Source organism: Macrobrachium nipponense, chromosome 10, assembly GCF_015104395.2.
Source record: "Macrobrachium nipponense isolate FS-2020 chromosome 10, ASM1510439v2, whole genome shotgun sequence".
Lineage (NCBI taxonomy): Eukaryota > Metazoa > Arthropoda > Malacostraca > Decapoda > Palaemonidae > Macrobrachium > Macrobrachium nipponense.
In genome coordinates this window covers 32,431,692-32,450,591 of record NC_087204.1, presented here as the reverse complement: position 1 = coordinate 32,450,591, position 18,900 = coordinate 32,431,692, and the positions used below count along the sequence as shown (strand labels likewise).

The window sequence follows — 18,900 nt, the reverse complement described above, 5'->3', positions numbered from 1 at the left end:
GATGGTGTCTCTAGATCTCCAGGACGCCTACTTTCACGTCCCGATCCACCCTTCATCGAAGAAGTACCTCCGTTTCATGACGGGGGGAAGGATCTTTCAGTTCAGAGCCTTGTGTTTCGGCCTGTCCACAGCTCCTCAGGTCTTCACAAGCCTGATGAGGAATGTGGCGAGATTTCTTCATTTCAAAGGAGTGAATGTCTCTATGTATCTAGACGACTGGCTCATCAGGGCCAGATCAGAGAGACAGTGCTTGGAGGACCTAAAGTTAACTCTGGATTTGACCAAGGCGTTGGGATTGCTTGTGAACCTCGAGAAGTCTCAGCTGACCCCCAGACAGGACCTAGTCTATCTGGGGATTCGGATGGATTCTCGGGGTTTTCGAGTTTTTCCTTCGCAAGAGAGAACCGCAAAAGGTTTGCGGATAATCTCTCTCTTCTTAGAGAAGCAACAAAGTCAGCGAGGGAATGGTTGAGCCTTCTGGGGACGCTTCCTCGCTGGAACAATTCTTCCCTCTAGGAAGACTTCATATACGTCCACTTCAATTCTTCCTCAAGAGGTCTTGGAGCTGGAAAACCGGACAACTGTCGGACGTTTTTCCATTCCAGGGGAGATAAAGGCACACCTACAGTGGTGGTTGCTACCTCTGGAAGAGAACAAAGGGATCTCTCTAAGAACACAGAACCCAGACCTAGTGTTGTTCTCCGACGCGTCGGAGACAGGTTGGGGAGCGACATTAGGCTCAGAGGAAGTGTCAGGCACCTGGGAACCAGCACAGGTGTCCTGGCACATAAACTGCAAAGAGCTCTTCGCCGTACACCTGGCCTTGAAGAGCCTAGAACCTCTGGTGAGAGACAAGGTAGTGCAAGTAAACGTGGACAACACCACCGCACTTGCCTACATTCGGAAACAGGGAGGGACACACTCCTCGTTCCTTTACGAACTCACGAGAGACCTATTTACTTTGGACGTCTCACAGGAACATCTCCCTGCTGACGAGGTTCGTACAGGGAGTAAGGAATGTGAGGGCGGACAGGCTCAGCAGGAGGAACCAGGTCCTTCATACAGAATGGACTCTACACGAGGAAGTGTGTCTCGATCTCTGGTCTCTGTGGGGAACTCCTCATGTGGATCTCTTCGCAACATACATTTCAAAAAGGCTCCCAGTGTTTTGCTCGGTCGTGGAAGATCCAAGAGCAATTATGGTAGACGCCTTCCTGCTAAACTGGTCTCGAGTAGACGTTTACGCTTTTCCCCCATTCAAAATCCTGGGGTTAGTAATGAAAAAGTTTGTGGCGTCAAAAGAGACGAGGATGACATTAATAGCCCCCTTTTGGCCGGCCCAGGAATGGTTCACGGAGGTGGTAGAGTGGATCGTAGACTTTCCAAGATCCCTACCAGAAGGACGGATCTTCTCAAACAACCACACTTCAAGAGGTACCATCAAAACCTCCCCGCTCTCGCTCTGACTGCCTTTCGACTATCGAAAGACTTGTCAGAGCGAGAGGCTTTTCTCGCGAAGTGGCAAGCGCGATCGCGAGAGCTCGCAGAACCTCCACTACGAAAGTATACCAGTCGAAGTGGGAGGTCTTTAGAAGGTGGTGTAGAGCCAAGAAGTTGTCCTCCTCCTCTACCTCTATAGCGGAAATTGCGGATTTCTTGCTATTCCTGAGAGTAAAATCTCATCTAGCCGTATCTACAATAAAGGGATACAGAAGAATATGCTCTCGGCTGTATTCAGAAACAGAGGATTAGATCTGGCAAATAACAAAGATCTCCACGATCTCATAAGATCTTTTGAGACTCAAAGTCTAAGGAACAGTACCTCCGAACTGGAACTTGGACGTAGTCCTCAAATATCTGTCTTCGGATAGATTCGAGCCTCCGCATCTGGCATCATTTAGAGACATAACTAGAAAATGCCTATTCCTTTTATCTTTAGCGACGGCAAAAAGAATTAGTGAGTTACAAGCTCTGCAGGATAAAGTAGGATTCAAGGGAGACTCGGCTATTTGCTCGTTTAAGACCCTGTTTTTAGCGAAAAACGAGATCCCACGAATCCCTGGCCTAGGTCATTCGAAGTCAAAGGAATGTCGAGTCTCGTAGGCAGAGAAGCAGAGAGGTCTCTATGCCCTGTTAGAGCTCTGAAGTTCTATCTTCAGAGGAAGCGTCAGTTGGGAGGCTCTAGACAAGGTCTTTGGTGCGCGGTAAAAGACCCCACAAGACTGATGTCCAAGAATGCTCTAGCGTTCTTTGTAAGAAACGTCATTACGGACGCTCATAAGGTCTGTCCTGACGAACAATTACAACTACTGAGAGTAAAAGCTCATGAAGTAAGAGCGGTTGCGACGTCTCTCTCGTTTTATAAGAATATGTCGCTTAAAAACATTATAGATACGACATATTGGAGATGCAACTCAGTATTTGCATCTCATTACTTGAAAGATGTGCGTGTGACGTATGAGAAGTGCTTTTCTCTAGGTCCTATCGTATCGGCAGATACGATTCTGGGTACGGGAGCCGACACCAATCCTTAAATGTATATACTGTTCTTCTGTTTGGATATGGTCGAGAATCTCTTCGAAACACTGGTATGGATTCAGGCTCGCACGGGCGGCCGTCTATGTTGTTCATAAGAGAATTCTTGTCATATCCAATTAGTTGAGTAAAAATTTTTTTTTGAAAATTATGTATGTGTGCGTAGTGGTTTTTGAGTTACGGTTGTTGTGACGAGTTCGGGGATAACTCGTAACAATCCTTAGTTCTAACATATGGTTAGGATCAGGTGGTCGGGATTGGTTGTGTGCTCCTTCATAAGGTGTATTGTCATATAAGTGGATCAGCACCCATTGACAAAGTCCTTTTAGGCTCTGCTGAGTAAGTGGGTAAGACCCCATCGGCAGACCCACAAGAACTCTTGGCCATAGATCACATATCTCGCTAAAGTTTCTTGAGGTGATGCAGACTACTGGGCAAACACCCACGAAGTCTACCACCTATCAGGTAGGAACCAAGGTTTTATTTATACCTACAACATATGTTGTTTACCTGTCTATTCCATATAGTAGCTGTCTCTTACCCTCCACCGAAGGGTGCCAATCAGCTATGTATATATACTTGACAGGTAAGTTGATTGTATGAAAATGATATTGTTATGTTACAATAAAGTTTCATACATACTTACCTGGCAGATATATACAATTAAAGGCCCACCCAGCCTCCCCGCAGGAGACAGGTGGAAGAGAGAAAATATGATAGAAAACGGGGATGGTTCCTAGTCCTGCCGCCCAGGGCAGGCAGGTAGATCACCTGACCTACCTGTAGCGAGTGGCGCGAAATTTGAATTTCTGTCGGGGACGACGGAGTCTTAGCTATGTATATATCTGCCAGGTAAGTATGTATGAAACTTTATTGTAACATAACAATATCATTTTCCTAACTATACAAACCTGAGGTCCTTTTACACATAGCCCCACCTCATGCCACCCCTCACTCTGCAGTTTTTGCTTGGGCCAAAAGCAAAAGTGATTTGTTTACCTCCCAGTCGCGCGCGCGCGCCTGTCGGACAAGCAGTTAACTACCGAACCCCTTGTTCGAAAGCTTACGACCTATCCAGCTGCCGCTAGTACCTTCCTATTGTAAAAGGACCTCAGGTTTGTATAGTTAGGAAAAATGCAATTTTGGACAAATTGTCATATTGAGCATGTTGATTTGGTTAGGCTACCACTTAACGGTAGTATTTCCAAGTCATTACAGTTCATCATGCGATATTAAAAACTAAGAAAAATAATTGCAGGCCTTACCTTATTCAAAATCACTGTGTGGCCATGAGGATTCTAGCCTTGGCTTCTGTGCAGCATTCTGAGATTTTCTCAAATGAGAAGTGCTAGGTCTGGGTTGTCTTATCCTAAGTCAGGAAAGTAAATCATTGTCGGATGATGTTGAGCAGCTTTTGAGTAGTTGAACGTTTTATTAATTTAATAAGCACCCAAATGAACACAGAGCATGTTCTAGATATCGATTCTTGATACAACCACTTATTAAGTTAACTGTTATTTTGAAGCAAATGGAATAATACTGGAACAAACATAACATTGCAAGAGTTAAAATCATCAACAGTCAAAAAATTCAGGGAACAGGGTGACCTGTAGGTCAGGGTGTAGATCTGTGAATCATATCGATCAGACACATTCTGATTGGTTAGATTTATTGAATCTAACTCTAGGGAATGATGTGAGCCAACTGGGCATATGATTGGATGGTTTTAAATTTCCTGTGATTGGGTCCGGGCAACTCACAGTGGCAGCCTTGGGAACAGTAGGGTGAAAAATTGGCAGTCCAACGAATCTGCAGGTCTTTTTTCAGGGGTCATAAGAAAAGCTGAACTTCTGTTATTCTATGCAACTTTTTATTTGGATGTGCAAGCACTGCCTTTCTTTTTCATGGTATGTTGGCATCCTATAATTGAACAAGCTGATAAATTTTTAACCTTTGGGATATAGGCTATTCCTAGGCTTAGTCAGTTCTAGGCTAAATTTGTTGTAGCCAATACAAAATGAACATCACTCCCCTCATAACCTAACTTGACAAAGAAGGCAGTAAAATTTTACTTGAAATCATTACTTATCATATTTTGGATGGAAAATATCATGTCTAAATGTGTGCTTTGAACATTTCTGTTTGTTTCATTGGCAAATGACCTAGCTTAACCTGACGTAGGATGCAAAGTCTGTTTACTCAAAGTGCCATGATATTTAGAGGCAAAAATTGCAGCCTACTGTTGTGCCCTGGTTCCTGCTTATTTGTTTGTCCATTGATATTCTTTAGTCTTTCATTCTAAGTTGCTTCTTACAATTTGTTGAGGGTCTGGTACCAAACATGGTTCTTGTTTTGCATGCATTTTGTTGATGAGGAAGGCATTAGACTGTGGAACAGCCTCCTAGAGGATGTTATGCAATCGGAACTTCAGAAGTTCAAGGCAAGATACAGGGCATTACTTCCCAAATAGTAATCTCTTTGCATTTAAATACATTTTTATCTTTTAATTTATTTTTTCTTTTTATAGTAAGGGAGGTCTCTTCTTCTGCATTTCCCTTCATCATCTTTTACTTCTTCCTAATGAACAGCATATTCTTTGGAAGCTTGAGTATTTATCCAGTGGCTCCTTTGGGCTTGCTCCATATGAATAGGTTTCATCTTCTGAATAATATAACAATAACAGTAATAATAATACTGTACTGTCTTAGGCTTATGCTTGTATAGCGTAGCCTAGCCTGTGTGTTTTGCATTTTACCAAAAAGGATTGCAATGATTTTATGTACTTTATTATTGAAATCAACTGGATAAAATGTCTTATGTCAACATTTGTTTTAGTCTCTTCTTAAACTGTACGTACTGGGAACTGTTGAAATTTCTTTCTGTACTTAACACATTGTGCTGTGTCACCCACTGAGGAACTTTAGTCCAGCAAGGATAGAAAACTGGTGGAAATCCAAACTATACAGGAACTTGTGCATAGGTCTGTTCTGTTTTATTGGAAGAAAAGGTGCCCAGGCTATTGCATTGGAATAAGATTAATCTCCTATCATACTTGATTGGGAGGCTTTGTCTTCATGAAACCCCTTACCTTGATTGCCATTACTACTGTGACTGGGGTATCTTGGACCATTCACCTTAAACACAGGTGACACCCTTCACATCGTCACTGTGAGTTTTGTAAGGAGCAAAAGTCCATGATGGCTTAAGACCAGCTCAGTCTAATACTGTGCTGCACTATAGAGTTGCAGAAATTTGTACTTCCTTATTGAACAATATTGTAAAAATTGACAGACAGCAGTAAGGTTTCTTCTTCCAGTTTGCCAAAATTTGTCTGTTTAGTTCACAAGCATGAGAAAATTAATTTATCAGTGTCGGCTTTATGAATGAAGACTAGTGTATTAGTATGACAGCCTTAATTGGTAAGAAGTTTTGATTTTGTAGATTCAGTTTTTCACTGCAAAAGAGTCTAGATTTATTGTTTTCACGAATAACATTCCTGTTTATATTTCCTTGGGGAAGTGTTTGCAAGATACCTATAAAACTGGTTTGAATATAATATTAATTGTGTCTTATTTACACTTTATTATTCTCCTAGGTTTTGGAAGTGTGATTTCAGGTTACTTTCAGAGGTTTGGGAATCCTATTTCATCTTCAAGAATTTTTGTGCTATGGAAATCTTTTTCATATATAAATTTGCTTTTTTAAATACATACATAGTTTTATATTTTCCTGCGTTAAACTTTGACAATTTTTGTAGGTGTAGTTGGACTGACTGAAGAGGCATTTCAATCATGGGAAAAATTAAGAGGATTCGACAGAAATACCACGCCACTCTCAAGAAGGAAAATGGCAAGGAATCACAGCCTACCATTCAAGCTTCAAGTGAGCAACAGCTGAAGCCTGTGATTGAAACGACAGATGCTGTGTCTTCACAAAGGTATTTATTCTCTCCCTCTTTATCATCGACCATTCTATCTATGAAACTGGAGTACGTATATCATCTGACACTGTTTTGGATGTATCAGTAGTTTTAAGTATGTACTAGTGTTTAATGAGATAAATAAATCATATTTTTAGACTCACATGGCTGAAGGTTAGAACAAGGTGAAGCTAAGTAAAATGGATAACCAGATGTCTTGATGAAGAATAAAATCTCTCGTTAGGGTTAAGTGACAGTTGTGGAAGGAAGGTTTGGCCCAGTTATTCAAAGTTTGGTGGTAGCAGTAACCAGTCAGGGCAAGATTGAAGGGAACAGATGCAGCCTTGGAAAGGGATTAGCGAAAGGGTTATGAAGTAAATCTGGAGTCTTGTATGTATTGTCTTCTATGGGGTACACAGTAAGCAGTATTCAGAATGCAATTTTCAGGAACTGAATTTTATTTAATAATTAAGCAAGATTCATTGTTCATTGTTTTCTGGTATTCTCCTCATTGTAAACCAAAAAAGACAAATATCTATACAGTATACCTAATTAAGCAAGAAGTTTATTTGTAGCTTATGCTGAGGTTTCATACTACTGTACAAGAGGAACAGTTGATCAAAGAAATGTTATTCCTATGTTTACACTTCAGTTGTTCCTACATGAATGTTTTACTGGTGTTTCCAAGATACAGAATATTTGAGTAATAGGTATTTTGCCATAGATTTAAACTGTAGGCAGAACCCTAGAAGTTAGTTTGCAGCAGAAGAGTGAAATAGCTTTATGTGAGTGTCTAATATCTTGAAGAGCTGAGAGTGATGACAGAATTCTTCTCTGTGGTCCTGTAGACAGGATAATAAAGTTAGTGACGTTAGGAATGAGAGCTGTAATCTGATAATCCTCGGGTAATTGTTTTGTGATTTTACAATTTTTTATTTCAGTGATAATTTGTTTTCTGGGATAAAGATTAGATTGGAAGATATCAAGAACTCATCAGAAACTCTGGCACATGACGATTTTGATAAAATGAGTATTTCGTCAGCCTTAGTAGGGAAGCAACATGAAGGCGTTTCAAAAAAAGAACGAAGAAAGCAAAGGAGGGAAGAATTGTTGAAAAGTAAGTCCTTTTATTTTTATTTTGTAATAGGTCTGCATGAGAGAGGAAGCATATAGCATTAGGAACAGTTCTTTTATTCATTTATACCCTCCTTACAAATTTTACTTTTTGTGGAATAACTTTCTACATGAAATGTTCACACATTGTGTGTGTTCAAATTAGATCTGGAAAAGTAGCAAAAATTTTCATTATAATTACCATCATCGTCATCAGTTACATTTTTATGCAAGGATTTGTCCCACTGAGTTAGGCAAATATCAAGTTCATTTAATTTTTCACAATATTGTGGACTGTACATTCTTCCTGAATTTCCATTTGGTCTAGGCCTTCATCTGTTTCTCCCTTTGCATTTTCTTTCAAGTCCCTACTGTTCTTCATCCAGTTGCTCCATGTTACCAGTAGCCCCAGGGAACCATATCTTTCAATGTAACTATCTTAGTAAGCATCAACCATGAATTTTGTAGTTAAGCCTGTTCAAAATCTCTTCCATTTTTCTCCTGTTTTTTCTGCATAGAGGAAAGCAGGGATTGAAAATTTATACTTATCCCCTTGTAGTGCAATTGTTGATGGGCATTTACATATAAAATGGGTTTGTGTGATTCTAAAACATCTTTTGGGTATAAGCACACAAACTTATGCAGGGGAGCATAAGGTGATGGTTTGCACCAGTGGTGTCGGTTTCATTTGGTATAGCTGTCACCATTTTCACTCTTGGTCATGTGTTATGTTAAAGTAATGCCACTACATAGCTATGATTTCTTTCATAATACCCATGTAGCTGGCCTGTCTTGATACATAGCCAAGATCTACAAATATACATAATATAACTGATATTTGGGAAAAACTCTATAGCGAGAGTATATTATAATGTTTGAAGAGGTCCACAATAATAAAAAATGTTGCGAGTTTGTGTATAATTTAAAAACCCTTTACAAACCTTTTGAACCCTTCCCTGGGTTCATCTTCAGTCCAAAAAAAAAAAGATGAACCCAGGGAAGGGTTTGAAGGTTTGTAAAGGGTTTTTAATTATACACAAACTTGCAACATTTTTTATTATGGACCTCTTCGAACATAACTGTTACTTTTGCATGGTGCTGTAGTTGCCTCATCACAAAGACTGCCTCTATTGATTCTCCTGGTGTTTGCAGTAGATGATGACTGCCTCCTATTGATTCTCGTGGTGTTTGCAGTAGATGCCCCAGTTGTCTTATTCTCCCATTTTTTAATGTTCATTGTTGTAATGCTATTTTCTCTCACCTGGTCTCTTCTCTATTTTTCACAATTATGTACAGGTGATACAGGCTTTCTTGTAGTTATTTGTTGCTCCTCGAGGCAAAGTGAAGGTGAAGGAACTTCAAGTTTGACAAAATGTAGGTTGGATAAGTTAGTGGGTTTTGAGATTGACCTCTTGCTTCAATGCAATTTGTTACTTAATGGTCCTAGAGTATTTCACAGTTAGTGCATTGTGTCATTGTACTTAAGCTGTCTCTTTCTTACCTTTGAAAAATATATCTTATGTTTCTATGTTACTAGAAAGAAACTTAATGTTAAAGGGGTTTTAGAAGCTTCATAATAGTAGCAGAATTTTTTTTACTATTGTTCAAAGATATAACTACCTAACCTCCAGACATTTACCCCTGTACGGGGGTAGTGCTTTTAGTGCACATCACATGATGCGCTGTAGGCATTACTTAAGGTTCTTTGCATCATCTCTTTGGGCCCTAGCTGCAACCCTTTTCATTCCTTTTACTGTACCTCTGTTCTTACTCTTTCTTCCATCTGACTTCGTACCCTCTTCTAACAGTTGTTTCACAGTGCGACTGCAAGATTTTCCTCCTATTACACCTTTCAGACCTACTCAGTCAATTTTCCTCTTAGTGCTGAAGGGTCTTGTAGGTCCCAGCACTTGGCCTTTGGCCCAAATTCTATTTTTCCAATTTTTTCCTGACTTTTACTCTCGGTGAACTGTTGCTGCAAACCTTTGTACTTTCACTACTTTAGTTGGTGTACATACAGGACTCATAATGCAGTAATATATAATTTAGGGTGTAAAAGAACTAAATAAAAACCAGTTAATGGGGGTTGACAAGACAAAAATAGCAACTGGTTTCTCAAACAAAATATATTAATGAACAAAACTGGTTTACAGTTAAAAACCTTGCCATGGTGTCAATATCGGGTAAATGCAGTTGCTTTCTTTGTATGAGCTCTCTGCCAGAATTATCCATGCATGGAACTGCATTGAAAGATCATTATTAACTTTATGTCTTTTCATTTTGGAAACATAGATCATTGCAGATACCTTGTCATAGTCACCTGATTCCTGAATTAACTACTACTTACCTCAGGAAACTGGCTTTGTCCTCATCAGAGCTTCAATACACATTACTCTATTATTGTGGGTACTATGTATTCTGTTTCTTTCGATGCTCATTTTAGATCAGTTGCAGGATTCTCTGTTGTATTATCTGGTTTGTTGCATAACTTGAATGCCATCTAAGTACAGTACTGTAATTGCAAGAGGCTTTCAGTGGTGCCATTCATTCCTGTTCTCTGCTGACATCTGAATTCAGGTGTATCAGTTGTATTTTCTATTACCTTATAGTAGTATGTATTTATTTTTCACCTTCTATAATTTTTCTCTCTAGATTGATTTCCCTTTGGAGCCATCTTGGGTTTATAGTCTGTCGACTCAATTAAGTACGTAAGTGGACTCGTCACCCTAAAGTGGTGGATTCTGCTTTGGAAAGAAGGTAGATTTGGTGCCCAAAGAATTTTTGTTGTCTTTTGCATTATCCTGTAAGGTGACGTGTAATGTGTTTTATTTGTTTGCTCTCTGATCCCCACATTGGCTGTCCCCCTGTGGTGTAGCTGGAGACTCCATTAATGAAACAGAGAGGCTTCTTGTAATTGGAGAGCCTTCACTGATTGAGCTCAATGTATCATTGGGTCTTTAGTTAAATTGTGGATGCTCTCTTCACTACTGCACTGGCAGTATGAAGAGACAACAAGTTGAGGAAATACAGGCAGTCCCCGGGTTACGACGGTGTCAGCTTACGACGTTCCGAGGTTACGACGCTTGTCAATAGACGTTATTTCCAGGTTTACGACGCATGTTCCAGGGTTACGACGCCTACAACGCTCATCTGGGAGATGAACTATGACACCAAAAATGCAAAATAATCAATATTTGAAGGTTTTTTTGATGAAAAATGCCATAAGAATGCAGTTTACATAGTTTTCAATGCACCCAAAGCATTAAAAGTAAGGTTTTTTACGACGATTTTCGGCTTACGACGCGTCTCAAGAACGGAACCCCCGTCGTAACCTGGGGACCGACCACCTGCATTGAAAATATCTGAAACTTTTTTTAAACCCTTAAGGAAGATACTACTTGAGGCAATACCTATTAGATATACTATTATATGTACAGTATATATTAAAGTTAAAATTGTAAATGAAATTTTTTGCTTGGATACTAGATATAATAAAGCTTATTCATTTATTTTGGTATTAATATTTTATTTGTTTACAGCAATTGATACCGTAAGGGCATGTGAAAGAGAAGCCAAGGAAAGAAAAAAAAGAGAGAAAACAGCAATTGTTGGAGATGTCCATCCATTGCTCAATGCCCTTCCATCGTTAGAGGAAGTTCTTGCTGTATCTTATCAGAATAAACGCCCTGTTTCTAATAAAGTTAGGTCAACCAAAAAGCAGAAAAAGGCAACAGAAGAAATGTAAGTATGTTATGTGAAAATGTCATTTGATGTTTTGCTGTGTTGTGCAGATTTTGTTACATGCTCACTTTTCTGCTTTGTTGAGAAGCATATAATTTTATGACTGGTTTAAATGTCAAAGAAGTTAAGGGCAACATTAAAAGTGCTTATAGGAATGGTAAGGAATATAGAGCTTAGACCAAAGGGTAAGCACTTTGACCTATCAGATCATTCAGCCCTGGAAAAATGCTTATAGGTTTTTCAGTGTGTTAATTTACCACAGTAGTACCTAGTATGAGGCACCCGAGATAAATATTTGTTTCTATATTAATGACCAAATTTATTTTACTTTAAAATATAACTTTATGTAAAAGGAATTCAGGTGTTGAACAGCTTTTTGAATCGGCAGAATATGTGCTAATGGAGGCAAGTTGTCTTCTCCGAGGGGGATTTCCCCCATTTCACTAACACATGCTCTTGCCCTGCTGGATCTTTTAGTCTAGGAAACAGCTTTTCCTGCACCATTTCTTTAGAGCAAGCAGAATTTACAATCGCAGCATGTGACAAAACATCAGGTGACACCTGATAAAAGTCCATTGCTATCAGTAGCATTTGTGTTTTGGTTTTTCAGGTTTCCTTTTTAAAATATCAGGTGTCCATTTAATTCAACTTTAGATGATGTTTCATCATTTCCTGAATCATCCATCTTTGTTGAAGGCATCATTCTGTAACCATAGGTATTTTGTAGGCCTTCACATTGGGTAGTGTATTGCCTCAGCTTTATTTGCTACTTCTGTAATACATTTCTCAAGTGAAAGTTTTCTCTATTTAGTTTAACCTTGCTACTTTAGTTGATAGATTACTTGATCCTGGTCTAATGGTTTGTTGTTAAGAAATTTATTTTTGAGAAGCATATATTACTCTCAGAAAGTTGGTATCTTGCAGATTACTTGATAGTGGTCTAATGGTATGTTGTTAAGAAATTTAATTTTGAGAGGTATCTTGCAGAAATGTTTTATAATGTTTCAAGATTAAGGTATTTTATCAGTTCTAATTTTTTTTAATTTTTCCAAGTGTTATGTAACTGTTTCCTCTTGTGGAGAAGATAGAGCTGTTTTGAATTGAATTTAATATATTTTGTAACTCTTTCCTTGTGTAGATATCTACACAAGGAAAGTTTTAATTTTCATTTTTCCTTGTGGAGATGAAGCTGTTCTATCTTAAAACACTTGAAAACTTTTTTTGCTTTAAAGAAAATGAATAATCAAGGCACTAGGATTGGAAGATAACATAAAATACAATCAAGTTGTATAGAAGTTTAATGAGCTATCAAGCATATGGTTGTTTTGTCATGTTTGATTTTATAGCAAAAAGAAAATGCTAGGTTTATAATCATGGAACTCATATTCTCACATTATAGGCATTTCTGTTATTTTGGTCTTTTTAAACTGCCAGTATTACCAGTGGAAAGGATTGATTCTAGTGAAGTGGCATAGGAAACTCTTGGAAAATTTGTGGAAAAGTCACTGTACAAAATGACAGCCATGCGTTCTGCAGTGGGTAAAGACAACCATGCGTTCTGCAATGGGTAAAGAAGATTAAATAGATTGAAAGGCCAGTCAAATATTGCTGTAGGGATATACAGTTTGGATTATTTATTTTACAGTTCCAGAGAAACAAGCCACATATAAATATGAAGTTCATATAGCTAATCAGGAAATGTCAATTATGGTACATTACAGTTAATTTTGTTTAAGAGGTTACTTGTCCACTTGTGCATATTACAGTTTATTTTGTGTAAGAGGTTACTTGTCCACTTGTGCGTATGATATTAAATTTCAGATGTTTAGTGTGCCCAATGACTTGGATCTTCCATTTTATGTGTGATGAATTGATGGGTGAGGCTTATCTGCAAGGACAACAATGCACAGCTGGTTTAGCAGTCTTGATAAAAGTAAAGAAATTCCTTGGGAGTGTGCCAGCTTCTCGACAACTATGGCAAGCCCAGTATTTGAGAAATGGCAAAGGTTGTTAACTTTCTACACATAAGACAACTTACAAGCAGCCTGATGTTTTAAGAAATGGCAAAGAAGGTTACCTTTCTACATATATGACCACGTACGCTTGATTGTGCATTACTTGGCGTCTAAAGGAAATCTATGGAAGTCCAACTTCTTTGTGATGACAATGAACAGTGCTGCAAGAGTGATTTTTTCAGTATGTTGACAGTGAATTGAAAAGCAAAACTCTGCAAACTTGGCGATATTCTCCATAGCTGCCAACTAGTTGATGGCGATATTCTCCATAGCTGCCAACTAGTTGATGGCAATATTCTCTAGCTGCCAACTAGTTGAATGTGTAGGAGGAACTATATAACTTAGTTGACACCAACTAGTTGAATGTGTTGTAATGAAGATCAATTTCTGGCAATGTTCTCCATAGCTACCAATTAGTTGACTGTGTTGTAATGAAGATCAGATAGTTCAGCAGTTATGTTGACCATCTTCTAAATATTAGTTACCAGCTTGTTGAATTAGCTTCTTGTTGAATTAGCTTCTTCCCACCTGCGACAACATGTTCTGCTCAGTATGACATGGCAAACTTCAGTGCACACCAGTTGATGTCCAGCATGTATTCAAAGGAATGAATTCTGTGCACCAACTGATGTCCAGCATGTATTCAAAGGAATGAATTCTGTGCACCAACTGATGTCCAGCATGTATCAAAGGAATGAATTCTTTTACAACTCTGACAGGACAAACTGCTCAGCATGACTGCCAAGAAGGGCTTGCTTGTCTGTATGATGCAGCAGCTTGCACTATTGGCAGATTTTACTCTGCTGAGAGTGATTTTGCCTAGAAGAGGTTGCTTCTCTGTATGATGCAGCAGCTTGCACTATTGGCAGATTTTACTCTGTCCATCAGCATACTCATTGGCAGAGTGGAGAGGTTGGCTGCTCTGCATGCAGTGCATGCTCATCACTTGCTTGAATAGGTTAGCTTCTTCGCTATATGATGCAGCAGCTTACACCATTGGGATGGTGTGACTAATTAAAGAGGACGGCTTCTCTGTATGATGCAGCAGCATACTCATCACTTGATGCATCATCACTTGAAAGTTGGCTTCTCTTCATGCAACGCATCATCACTTGAAGAGGTTGGCTCAATGCAGCAGCAACTCATCTGAAGAAGGTGGCTTCTTTGTATGATGCAGCAGCTTAATACACCATTGGCATTGGCAGATTTCTGGGAGTGAAGAGGTTGGCTTCTTCACTTATGATGCAGCTGCTTACACAGTGAAGAGGTAGGTTGGCTTCTTCACTTGGTATGCTGCTGCAGCAGCTTACACCAAAGCAGACTTTATTGGCTTCATCACTTATGATACAGCAAGTTGTCTTCTCTGTATGATCCAGCAGCATGCACACCATTGGTAGACTTCAGTGGGACTAATGAAGAGGTTGGCTTCTCTGTATGACTGAGCAGCATACTCATCATTTGAAGAGGTTGACTTCTCTGCATGCAACAGCACACTCACCATTTGAAGAGGTTGGCTTCTCTGTATGATGGAGCAGCATATTCATCACTTGAGGAGCTTGGCTTCTCTGTATGCAGCAGCATATTCATCATTTGAAGAGGTTGGCTTCTCTGTATGCAGCAGCATATTCATCATTTGAACAGGTTGGCTTCTCTGTATGCAGCAGCATAACCGTTGGCATCCTGCATGTTACACAAAAACTTTAAGGCAATCCAGCCAATTGTTTGACATCTCTGCTGCATACGTATTCATGAGTTTTGGCTTCTGTGCATATATAGATAGCATGATAACCTTCAGTTGCAGTTTGGTAAAAATTTTGCGTCTGGTTATGTGGTCATATACAATTCCTCCTAATATTCATCAAAACTTCAACATCTCTAAAATTCAGTAGAAAATGTTTTACTCCTCTCAATTTGAATTAAAGGTAAATTTAGGATTGGCTTCACTTCCAGCTGTCCATTGAGTGTCCATACTCATTTCAACACTGACATTGCTTTAGATACCGAGCCTTCATCTTGTTTTCTTCTGTCATTAAAGCAGATACCAAGCCTCCGTCTCATGTTCGTTTGTCGTTAAAATGGTGTTCATACTCGGTTCAGTACTGACAATTAAAAGCAGATTCACTGAGCCTTCATCTTTTATTCTTCTGTCATTAAAGCAGACACCAAGCCTTCATCTCGTATTCTGTTGTTTAAGCAGCAGAGATTCACTGAGCCTTCATCTTTTATTCTTCTCTTGTTAAAAGCAAACACCAAGTCCCTTCATCTCATACACATGTATTGTTAAAGCAGACAACTAAGTCAATCAAGTCTCCTGTCATTAAAGTAGACACCAAACCTTCATCTCTTATTGTTCTGTCGTTAAAGCAGACACCAAGTCGTCTTCTCATATTCTCCTGTTCTATGACCTTGAACATAGGTATGGCTGTTATTTTGGAAAGGTTACAGCTTGGCTTTGTTAAATCAGTTAACATCATACCATCAACATGTTTGTTTGCTTGAGGATTTGTGGTGTAGATGATAACTTCTCAGTGTATGACAACACATTATCTCATATAGCTTGCTTACATTTCTGGATCTTTTGACAGTTATCATCATCACTGCTGTATGTTGATGAACAGCTTAATTTCTGGATCTTTTGACGAGGGTACTTTCTCTTGATGTATGGCAGCACATCATTTCTTGGTTAGCTTAATCCTTGATATTTGACTATTCTTATCACTGCTGGATGTAACTAACAGTTGGTTCGATTACAGTTCTTATTACTGCTGGATGTAACAAACAGTTGCATTGATCACAGTCCTAATTCAGACTTGATAACCAGGAATAGAGCCAAGTTCAGTTAGCACAATTCTTGATGTATGAAAACATCATTTCTTACAGTTAGCTTAATCTTGCATTTTGACAATTCTTATCACTCACTGCTGGATGTAACGAACAGGGGTTTGATCACTCTTCTTATTCCTTACAGTTAGCTTGATCTTGGAACTTTAATCTTGGATTTTGACTTATTCCTTACAGTTAGGGGTTTGATCATACTTCTTATTCCATTCCTTACAGTTAGGGGTTTGATCATACTTCTTATTCCTTACAGTTAGCTTATTCTTAGATTTTGACAATTCGTATCACTCACTGCTGGAAGTAACGAACAGGGGTTTGATCACACTTCTTATTCAGACTTGAATCATCTGGGTTTTAATATTGTTACAATATTCATGTTTAAACTGGTTTATTCAGTTAAAATTGTTAGGAGGAAGCTTGGTTAATTCAGCCTTCAATATAATTTTTTATTCAGGATTTGGCAGAGCTGTATTAAATAGGTCAACTTAAAAAATTAGGCTCATGTCCTCCTCACCTTACGTTCTCTTCAGTGCCTCAGTTAAATCAGCTGTCTCTACCAGCTGAGGCTGGTAGAGACAGGTTAATTTGGCATCAGATACCTGTTTATCGACTGGATGGTAGACAGGTTAATCATTATAATTCTTGACACAGGTTAATCATTATGATTCTTGATAGTTCTGCTTAATTTTAATTCTCGACAGGTATAACTCCGTAATCATCATAAATACCAGTTCTGTTCCTCATCTGGCTTAGTCTCCAGTCCCTCGAGTGTTTTAACATTTTCTGTTTTTATTTACTAGCTCAGTTGAGGAGGAGCTGGTTGATTTTTAAGATCCTCTCTATAATTGTGATGTTCATCTTGAGTGCTTGGCTTCACATTTGAAAAAATCTTGCAGATTTGCAGTATCCACTTCGGTTACTTTATCTGCAGTATCCGCTTTGGTTACTTTATCTTCGCAATTTCAAGACGTGTCTTTGAGATCAAAGCACTCTGCAGATTTAGGAATGTTAAGGGCAGGTTTGTCTGTTCCTGTTGAAGTTTAGTATAACTTTAGTGTCATCACAGTTGAGGGTGCAGACTGTTGAAAATGTGCCTTTTGTAACTATTGTTTCCCCAGTGCTATTACCATAGTCAAGTATTTCACACTAGCTTAATTTTTTTTGCCTAAGCCAACCCTTTTTCAAATTAGTCATTAGCAGTTGCCCAAGTTGAAGCGAGTCATATTGTGCCTCTTCAGATGTCATTCCTTCCCTCTGGAAATTTGAGGACATCTCCGATTTGTTGAGCTCACCCAGAAAAACTAAAAATCATAGTTTTATTTAAGTCTGCATAAGCAGAGTAAGTTGATATATCTTGCAAAAATATAAATAAATTAGTTACAAAACTACATTTGCAAAAATAAAGTATAATAAATAATCTGGGATATATGAAGTTATCATTCATCAAAACTGATACAATATTTATCATAATTCAAAGCTTAGAAGAGGAGACAAAATTATTTAGTTGCTGGGGCAAACATTTACTTTAAATAGTCACAGTATTTATAATTCAAAGCTTAAGAGGAGACAAAACGATTTAGTTGCAGTGGCAAATATTTACTTTATCTTAAACAGATAGTTGCTTCCAATGAAGGTGATATCTCATCATTTGTATTTAATATGAACAACTACAGTTATGTATGTACAACATTACATATTTTAGTACTTCATCATATATGTTTTAATTGAGGTTTCTTATCTCTTTTCAGGATGGCTGACATACAAATGTTTGTTGCAGTGAACAAAGACCAAGAATTTATCAAAGATCCCTTTGCAGCAGCTTCTAAAGCAGTACAAAATAGAGTTTTATATGAAGATGAACAGAATAATAAAAAGTAAGAAGATTTATTAACCTTTTTTATTTTTCATAATCCAACACCTTTTGTATTATAATGTCTTGCTATTGTTCGCACTTTACCAAACCTTAAAGAAGGCATTTCAACAAGACCAGGACATGAATCAGCTCTTGCTGGGCAAATGTGAGAATTTTACCAGACACTGAAACCAAACTATGGATCAAAAGTAATTATTATAAATGAGACTGTTTGAGACAGGTCAAAAGAAATGAAATATAAAGTTACCAGACACTGAAATCAACCTTTGGAGCAAAAGTTCTAATAAATTATTGAGACTGGTCTTAGAATTACAGTTCCACCAGACACTGAAGCAGCTTCCTTGAGACAGGGTCACCCAAGTGTTTTACCAAACACTGAAACCAAACCTTTGGGACATTTTAAAATATGACTGATTTATCCACAAATTAAAAAATATTTTGGACTATTATACTAATAGAGACTTGCCATCATGTCTTCATAGAATGCCGAGTATGCCACGATGTCTTTAACAGACTGCAATGTGTGCTATGTCGTCTTCATAGATTACAGAGTAGTTGACATCTTGTCTCTGAAGCCCAAAGATTCAGACTACCTGGAAAGTAGCAGTCAAGAAGTTTTCCTCACCTCTAAAATTTGGAAAGTAGTCAAAATGTTTTCCTCGCCTCTAAGATTTGCTTTGTCATCAAGATTTTTTCCTCATCTCTAAAATTTGGAAAGTTGGAAAGCAGTTAAGATGTTTTCCTCGTCTCAGAAATTTGCAAATTAGTCAAGATGTTTTCCTCGTCTCTAAAATTTGGAAAGACAATTTTGTTATCTATAAAATTTAAAAGTTCAGATTTTAAAAAATTAAATTTGTTCTTACTTT

The 18,900-nt window shown here is 38.3% G+C and overlaps 1 protein-coding gene across 2 annotated transcripts in view; it reads left to right on the top strand.

Moving 5' to 3' along the window:
• Nucleotides 1–18,048, top strand: part of LOC135223548 (ribosome biogenesis protein SLX9 homolog) — a 53,526-nt gene extending 35,478 nt beyond the window's left edge. For both annotated transcript variants that reach the window (XM_064262049.1, XM_064262050.1), the window contains exons 2-5: nt 6,293–6,472; nt 7,396–7,571; nt 11,107–11,308; nt 17,910–18,048. In XM_064262049.1, coding sequence (XP_064118119.1) covers nt 6,327–6,472; nt 7,396–7,571; nt 11,107–11,308; nt 17,910–18,039 — 654 coding nt within the window. In that variant the 5' untranslated portion in view covers nt 6,293–6,326 and the 3' untranslated portion in view covers nt 18,040–18,048. The remainder of the gene's footprint in view (nt 1–6,292; nt 6,473–7,395; nt 7,572–11,106; nt 11,309–17,909) is intronic.
• Nucleotides 18,049–18,900: the final 852 nt, after the last annotated feature.